This window comes from Babylonia areolata, chromosome 7 (genome assembly GCF_041734735.1).
Source record: "Babylonia areolata isolate BAREFJ2019XMU chromosome 7, ASM4173473v1, whole genome shotgun sequence".
Taxonomy (NCBI): domain Eukaryota; kingdom Metazoa; phylum Mollusca; class Gastropoda; order Neogastropoda; family Buccinidae; genus Babylonia; species Babylonia areolata.
The window spans coordinates 45,827,985-45,837,530 of NC_134882.1; the positions used below are offsets into that span (position 1 = coordinate 45,827,985).

A 9,546-nucleotide genomic window follows, 5' to 3' on the forward strand; every position below is an offset into this window, starting at 1 on the left:
GCACAAACACTCTGGACAGCAAAAGGGAAGACAAGAGATACGCACAAACACTCTGGACAACAAAAAGGAAGACAAGAGATACGCACAAGCACTCTGGACAGCAAAAGGGAAGACAAGAGATACGCACAAACACTCTGGACAACAAAAAAGGAAGACAAGAGATATACACAAACACTCTGGACAACAAAAAAGGAAGACAAGGGATACGCACGAACACTCTGGACAACAAAAAGGAAGACAGAGATACACACAAACACTCTGGACAACAAAAAGGAAGACAAGAGATATACACAAACACTCTGGACAACAAAAAGGAAGACAAGAGATACACACAAACACTCTGGACAGCAAAAAGGAAGACAAGAGATACACACAAACACTCTGGACAACAAAAAGGAAGACAAGAGATACACACAAACACTCTGGACAACAAAAAGGAAGACAAGAGATACGCACAAGCACTCTGGACAGCAAAAAGGAAGACAAGAGATACGCACAAGCACTCTGGAAAACAAAAGGGAAGACACGAGATACGCACAAACACTCTGGACAGCAAAAAAGGAAGACAGAGATACACACAAACACTCTGGACAACAAAAAAGGAAGACACGAGATACACACAAACACTCTGGACAACAAAAAAGGAAGACACGAGATACACACAAACACTCTGGACAGCAAAAGGAACACAGAGATACACACAAACACTCTGGACATCAAAAAAGGAAGACACGAGATACACACAAACACTCTGGACAGCAAAAAGGAAGACAGAGATACGCACAAACACTCTGGACAACAAAGAAGGAAGACAAGAGATACACACAAACACTCTGGACAACAAAAAGGAAGACAGAGATACGCACAAACACTCTGGACAGCAAAAAAGGAAGACAAGAGATACACACAAACACTCTGGACAGCAAAAAGGAAGGCAGAGACACGCACAAACACTCTGGACAGCAAAAAAGGAAGACAAGAGATACACACAAACACTCTGGACAACAAAAAGCAAAACAGAGATACGCACAAACACTCTGGACAACAAAGAAGGAAGACAAGAGATACGCATACACACTCTGGACAGCAAAAAAGGAAGACAGAGATACGCACAAACACTCTGGACAACAACAAAGGAAGACAGAGATACGCACAAACACTCTGGACAGCCAAAAAGGAAGACAGAGATACGCACAAACACTCTGGACAGCAAAAAAGGAAGACAGAGATACGCACAAACACTCTGGACAACAAAAAAGGAAGACAAGAGATACACACAAACACACTCTGGACAACAAAAAGGAAGACAAGAGATACGCACAAACACTCTGGACAGCAAAAAGGAAGACAGAGATACGCACAAACACTCTGGACAGCAAAAAAAAAGACAGAGATACGCACAAACACTCTGGACAACAAAAAAGGAAGACAAGAGATACGCACAAGCACTCTGGAAAACAAAAGGGAAGACACGAGATACGCACAAACACTCTGGACAGCAAAAAAGGAAGACAGAGATACACACAAACACTCTGGACAACAAAAAAGGAAGACACGAGATACACACAAACACTCTGGACAGCAAAAGGAACACAGAGATACACACAAACACTCTGGACATCAAAAAAGGAAGACACGAGATACACACAAACACTCTGGACAGCAAAAAGGAAGACAGAGATACGCACAAACACTCTGGACAACAAAGAAGGAAGACAAGAGATACACACAAACACTCTGGACAACAAAAAGGAAGACAGAGATACGCACAAACACTCTGGACAGCAAAAAAGGAAGACAAGAGATACACACAAACACTCTGGACAGCAAAAAGGAAGGCAGAGACACGCACAAACACTCTGGACAGCAAAAAAGGAAGACAAGAGATACACACAAACACTCTGGACAACAAAAAGGAAGACAAGAGATACACACAAACACACTCTGGACAACAAAAAGGAAGACAAGAGATACGCACAAACACTCTGGACAGCAAAAAGGAAGACATAGATACGCACAAACACTCTGGACAACAAAAAAGGAAGACAAGAGATACGCACAAACACTCTGGACAGCAAAAAGGAAGACCGAGATACGCACAAACACTCTGGAGAACAAAAAGGAAGACAAGAGATACACACAAACACTCTGGACAGCAAAAAGGAAGACAGAGATACGCACACACACACTCTGGACAGCAAAAAAAGGAAGACAAGATATACGCACAAACACTCTGGACAACAAAAAGGAAGACAAGAGATACGCACACACACTCTGGACAACAAAAAGGAAGACAAGAGATACGCACAAACACTCTGGACAACAAAAAAGGATGACAAGAGATACGCACAAACACTCTGGACACCAAAAAGGAAGACAAGAGATACGCACAAACACTCTGGACAACAAAAAGGAAGGCAAGAGATAGGCACAAACACTCTGGACAGGAAAAAGGAAGGCAAGAGATACACACAAACACTCTGGACAGCAAAAGGGAAGACAAGAGATACACACAAACACTCTGGACAACAAAAAGGAAGACAAGAGATACGCACAAACACTCTGGACAACAAAAAGGAAGACAAGAGATACGCACAAACACTCTGGACAACAAAAAGGAAGACAAGAGATACGCACAAACACTCTGGACAACAAAAAAGGAAGACAAGAGATACGCACAAACACTCTGGACAACAAAAAGGAAGACAAGAGATACGCACAAACACTCTGGACAACAAAAAGGAAGACAAGAGATACGCACAAACACTCTGGACAACAAAAAGGAAGACAAGAGATATACACAAAAACTCTGGACAACAAAACGGAAGACAAGAGATACACACAAACACTCTGGACAGCAAAAAGGAAGACAAGAGATACACACAAACACTCTGGACAGAAAAAAAGAAGACAGAGATACACACAAACACTCTGGACAACAAAAAAGGAAGACAAGAGATACACACAAACACTCTGTACAGCAAAAGGGAAGACAGATACACACAAATACTCTGTACAGCAAAAAGGAAGGCAAAAGATAGGCACAAACACTCTGTACAGCAAAAGGGAAGACAGAGATACACACAAACACTCTGGACAGCAAAAGGGAAGACAGAGATACACACAAACACTCTGGACAGCAAAAGGGAAGACAGAGATACACACAAACACTATGTACAGCAAAAGGGAAGACAGAGATACACACAAACACTATGTACAGCAAAAGGGAAGACAGAGATACACACAAACACTCTGTACAGCAAAAGGAAGACAGAGATACACACACACACACTCTGGACAGCAAAAAAGGAAGACAGAGATACGCACAAACACTATGTACAGCAAAAAGGAAGACAGAGATACGCACAAACACTCTGTACAGCAAAAGGAAGACAGAGATACACACAAATATTCTGTACAGCAAAAAGGAAGGCAAAAGATACACACAAATACTCTGGACAGCAAAAGGGAAGACAGAGATACACACAAACACTCTGGACAGCAAAAGGAAGACAGAGATACACACACACACACTCTGGACAGCAAAAAAGGAAGACAGAGATACGCACAAACACTCTGGACAGCAAAAAAAGGAAGACAAGAGATACGCACAAACACTCTGGACAGCAAAAAAAGGAAGACAGAGATACGCACAAACACTCTGGACAACAAAAAGGAAGACAAGAGATACACACAAACACTCTGGACAGCAAAAGGGAAGACAGAGATACACACAAACACTCTGTACAGCAAAAGGGAAGACAGAGATACACACAAACACTCTGTACAGCAAAAGGGAAGACAGAGATACACACAAACACTCTGTACAGCAAAAAGGAAGACAGAGATACACACAAACACTCTGGACAACAAAAAAGGAAGACAGAGATACACACAAACACTCTAGGCAGCAAAACGGAAGACAAGAGATACGTACAGACAGACAGACATCAGCACTTCAGGAAAAAAGAAAAATAAAAAAAAAGTACAAAGCGCACAAGCCAGACAAAGAAAGACAGAGATCAGCCCGAACACACACACACACACACACACACACACACACACACACACACACACACACACACACACACACACTCACTCAATTTTCCTTTTAGGCCTTTTTCTAAAAATATACTTTTCCTCTGATACATAACATGAATACTTTTTTTTTTTACACAAATATTCACATGCATTCCCTTTCCTTTATCCACTTCTTTACTCCTTTCCGTCTAGTGAATAGACGTTAAACTGAAGATACACACACACACACACACACACACACACACACACACACACACACACACACACACACACACAGAGAGAGAGAGAGAGAGAGAGAGAGAGAGAGACAGAGACAGACAGACAGAGAGACAGAGAGAGACAGAGACAGAGAGACACAGAGAGAGAGAGAGAGAGAGAGAGAGAGAGAGAGAGAGAGAGAGAGAGACAATGGAAGACAGAGAAAAGCCCAAAACGCACCCGGTAAAGACAAAGACAGACAACGGTCTACCCGAACGCACAGACAAAGAAAGACACAGAGAATGGCACAAATATATCAGGCAGACACGGGACGGAAGGAAGGAAGGAAGGAGAAGGCAGACAGACAAAGAGAGAAGCGGAAGAGAACACAAGGGTTGGTTTGTGGTGGTGGTAGTTTTGTACTCACCCACGGGAATGGAGTGGCGGAACTCCCCGTCCGCTAAAGGCACCAAGGACAGGGTCACCACCACCACCACCTCCACCGCCACCACCACCACCACCGGAACGTTCCTCCTCCTCCCTGCCCACATCTTCACCTCAGCATCCACAAAAAAAAAAAGCAACAACAAAAAAACAACACGGGTCGTAGGTGGAGTCTCTCCAGAGACTTGATCCTGCTCCAGCCAAGTTCTTCACAATGTTTCCTTTCCTGCTCGGCTCAGAACACAAATCCCATCCCGAAACCCAACTGTTTCCTGTTTCTGTAATTCAGGTGGTTTCTTTTTTTTCTTTTTTTTTTTCTTGATTTTCGTTTCCTTTCTTTATCTCTTGGTTAGAGAACCGTTCTCTCCCCTCCCCCCTTCCTCCATCTTTCACTTTTACAGAAAGGGACAAGAAAAAATAGCTTTTCGTAACAGACGAGATCGATTTCTGTCACAAGTGATCTCAGTCTCTTTTTTTCAAACTTGCCTCCCGACTATTTCTGCTTCAGTTGTTTCTTCATGCCTTTTATCGTTTGATGCTGTGAAAGTAAGGAAAAGAAAAAAAAAGTTTTCTCTCCAATTTGGAAAGTGTATATGGTAATTCACCGTTCAGCACACACACAGAGACATTTTCTTCACACCAGCTCTGAAGATCTGAAGAAAACTAGCGATTTGTAGGACGCGAGGACCGAAATGCCCGCCGGATTAAAATCGATTTTCACAAGAAAGTTTTGTTATTTTATTTCGTTATATTTTATGGTGTCTTTCCCAAGCTTACCTAATCATCGTTTATAGCTGTTGCTGATGCCATAAACCAACCAAACTTTGCTGAGCACGTTTCTTTGCTGGCAGTGTTGACGCATTGTGAATTGTGACGCGTTCGTTCACGAAAACGTTTTAAGGCAACGTGTTGTCACGAGAATATCTCGCTGTCAGTCAAAGCTGCCAATTCTATTTGAACTCTTGAACTCTCTTTTTGTGTCCACGTTTTTTGCTCTATTCTCCCTCTCCATGAAATTTTCTTCGCATGCGCATGTATTTCCTGTGTTTCTGTGGTTTCTGCAGAAAAGTAATGCTTTCGTTCTGGAATACAATGCGCTGCAATCGATCAACAGTCTGCCAAGATTGGTGTTGATGTCTGTCAAGCCGGGTTTTATACAAATCCCAGAGAAGGGTATTGATTCAAGAGGGTTCCAGGGGCGTGGGGGGGGGGGGGGGGGGGTTGGGGGGGGGGGGGGGGGGGGCTAGGGGGAGGCTTCCAGCGCGGGCACTGCTGCCAAAAAGATTTCAGAGCTTGGCTTTCCTGTAACTTTTTTTTTTTTGTCCCTCTTGATCTTGGCTGTGACGTTAAGGGCTTTGAGGACGTTCCTCTCGCTCTCCGTCACGTGAGCACTGAGATACTCTCTTCTTGTTGCGGGTCCCTCAATCCATCGGTCTGGCTGTGGCTGAACCCGGGTTCATTCTTCTCTCCTCCTGAAGCAAAGAAAGCAAAAACTGTCCATGAGCACGTGAATATATAGGGAGACAGGCAGGGAAGGGGGGTCAAAGGGGAGGGTGCGGTTAAAGGGGTACGATGAAGGAAGAAGAAGAAGAAGAAGAAGAGAGAGAGAGAGAGAGAGAGAGAGAGAGAGAGAGAGAGAGAGAGAGAGAGAGAGAGAGAGAGAGAGAGATGAAGAAAAAGGAGACGGAGGAATGAATGAGGACAGAAAGACGGACGAAGAAAAACGTAATACGACAAACGAATGATTAAACATTTTAATGAAAAAAAAAAAAATCAACTGTGCAGTAAAAACACAACTGACAGGTAAAAAAGAAAACAACAAACACATATTTTAGTCAATCAGTACATACATGAAAAGGGAAAGAATTGAATGGACGAGTCATAAATAAATAAATAAATAAATTGTGAGTGCCACAGTATTCCTGTTCGTACCGACAATCAATCGACTTCCTCCCCCTCTCTTCCACTTTCTCTTCGCCCTCTATAAACCAGTACACCATGACATTCTCCCTTTCTCTCCCTCGCCCCGACCCACCCCCCCTAGGAACCCCTAACATCATTTCTAGGGGGCGGGGGAGGGAAGGGGAGGGTATTGGGGGGGGGGGGAGGGGGTCTAAGGTGCCAGAAAAGCGCCGTGTGACGGATGAAGAGATGAGCGTCTCCTGGAGCAAGCTTTGATGGATCGGCTGATCATGGAGTCCTGACAAGGTCTGCTCTATTCAGCAGCCCCCCTCCCACACACACACACACACACACACACACACACCGACGTCCACATCCCCCCTCCCTTTCTTCCACTGAGGCGGTGACGCGTATCGCTTCTGGTTCACAGAGCACGTTCCCCCTGCCCTTCGGTTTTGCTTTTTGAGATAGAGACCTCCTATACACTGGACGAGAGGGTGTCCACGATATGATAGCGGTATTTTGTTTTCTTCGTGTGTGTGCGTCTGTGTGTGTGTGTGTGTGTGTCTGTGTGTGTGTGTGTGTGTGTGTGTGTGTGTGTGTGTGCTAGCTGCTGCTTTTCTTGTTTGAATTATTTTTCCCCCTATCGTTCAGCGGCAAAGTTCGAGACGTGTGCGTGTCTGTCGTTCATACAGGAAACATTTTGACTCTCTGAAACAGATACATCTTTCTTTGGCGAAATGTGTTTGTTCTTTACTGCGTGGATAATTTTTGGGTGGTTCCTGAATCCGTTTTCATTTCCTTTTATACTTTTGTGTGTGTGTGTGTCGATGTTGTTGTTTGTTTTCTGAATGAAAAAAAAACAACAAAATCAACAAACAAAAAAAACCTCCGAGGCAGCGAGATAAAATGTGAACAGTGTCACTTGCAGGACTAAGGAAAGATGATGATGATGATCGTCTTCGTTCTCTGGCTTTTTGTTGTTGTTGTTTTTTTTGTTTGTTTGTGTTTTTTTGTGTGTGTTTTTTCTCAAGGCCTGACTAAGCGCGTTGGGTTACGCTCCTCGTCGGGCATCTGCTTGGCAGATGTGGTGTAGCGTATATGGATTTGTCCGAACGCAGTGACGCCTCCTTGAGCTACTGAAACTGAAAACTGGCTGCAACTCCCACGTTACTCGCAGACATGAACGGAATTTTGCGTGTATAACTCTTTTGACCGCCGCCATGTCGGTAGCCACACTCCATTTTCGGAAAGGTGTGCGCAAATGGTATTTCCGTGTTTCAATAACCCACAAAACGCTGACGTGAATTACAGTATCTTTAACGTGCGTATTTTAATCTTCTGCACGCGTGTACACACGAAGGGTGTTTAGGCATCAGTACGTTTGCCCTACCTGTTGACGTGGGAGATCGGGAATAAAATCCCTACACTTTACCCACAAGACGCCGTGACTGAGATATGAATCCAAGTGCCAGTTGCATTGCTTGGTTCTAACTTTTTGACAGTTACAAGTGACTAAATGCCTACATTGACCGAACTACGCCATTGGTCAGTTCCATACGACACACAGTTAGTAGCGGGTTACGACCATACCAGGCTGTCTTCCGTCCGAGCAATGCAACTGACTCCAGGACTCTAAGATTAAAATACTAACACTTAAACCAGTCGGCTGTCGTGCGGGTCAGATGATAACAAATATGATGACAAAGTATCGTTAAGGACTATAAGGGAGATGACCATCTTGGTTATGATGAGGGCAGTGATACTGGCAACACTGGTGACATGAGATTGCAGATGGTGAAACTGGTGACTGTCATGATGATGATAGAAATGTAAATGTTAAATCAGTCCGATTTTTGGAACGAAATCCACAAGAAGATGACAATCCATAAGTTTGGATAATAAATCTGTAACCAGTGTTTCGATGCAGAACTACATCCTCATAATAACATAAGTAAACTGGGTGAGTTAAGCGTCACATTACCATTATTTCCACTGTCACTAAACACGAAGAGACATTGGCTAACGGAACGAAGAAGACGAGCCCCAAGGCTGCTGGGGGTGTCCCTAAAATGACCTCCCAGCTTTTAGTAAGAGAATTTGCGTTTTCTTCGATCAATCTAAGCTCCACGTAGACCAAATATTGTATGGAATAGGGGCTACCCAGTGCCTCCGCTATCACGAAGAGTCCTAGTGGTACGGGGCACAAGTACAGTATCGCTATTGCTACTTCCAGCTGAAATAGTCACGAGGTCGACCGTCACACGAAACATAGTGGTGGACAAGTACCAGTCTTATTCACAAAAAGACGTCCATCTAATGCCCCCTGACACTGAACACAATAATAACGGCCACGAAAACGGAGCATATCTGCCTAAATGGCGGTATAGAACGGCAATAGGCATACAAGTCAGCTCAAAAAATGACATGTGAATCACATACCCCCTCCCCCCCCCACACACACGTGTGTGTGTGTGTGTGTGTGTGTGTGTGTGTGTGTGTGTGTGCGTGCGCGTGTGTGTGTGTGTGTGTGTGTGTGTGTGTGTGTGTGTGTGTGTGTGTGTGTGTGTGTGTGTGTGTGTGTGTGTGTGTTTATTTTATAGACTTATTGCACTGTTGCAAAACAAACAAACAAAAAGTTTCGTTGCATGACAGAATACGTGCCACCTCCCCTGTAAATGGCCACTGAGAACAATCAATACCTCCAACAGCATCCGGTAGGGAATGGTATCGAAAAAGAAGACCCCTACAAAACCTCACCATAGATAATACATGACACGCTGACTGGACCTGGAATAACAAAAGGCCGTCATCAGCTGGGAACGAAATGGGAGATAATATGTGGACATTAGCATTGTTGGAGACTGAAGGGAGTCTAATGATGCAGAGATATGTGACGTTAGCGTTGTTACGGGCTGAAGTGAGTCTTAATGATTGCAGCTGAGGACCAGCTTTGCCTAT

The 9,546-nt window shown here is 44.0% G+C and overlaps 1 protein-coding gene across 1 annotated transcript in view; it reads right to left on the reverse strand.

Moving 5' to 3' along the window:
* The window catches only part of LOC143283855 (glutamate receptor-like), a 341,357-nt gene extending 336,567 nt beyond the window's left edge, over positions 1-4,790 (reverse strand). The window contains exon 1 of the mRNA XM_076590232.1: positions 4,667-4,790. Coding sequence (XP_076446347.1) covers positions 4,667-4,790 — 124 coding nt within the window. The remainder of the gene's footprint in view (positions 1-4,666) is intronic.
* Between the last annotated feature and the right edge of the window lie 4,756 nt (positions 4,791-9,546).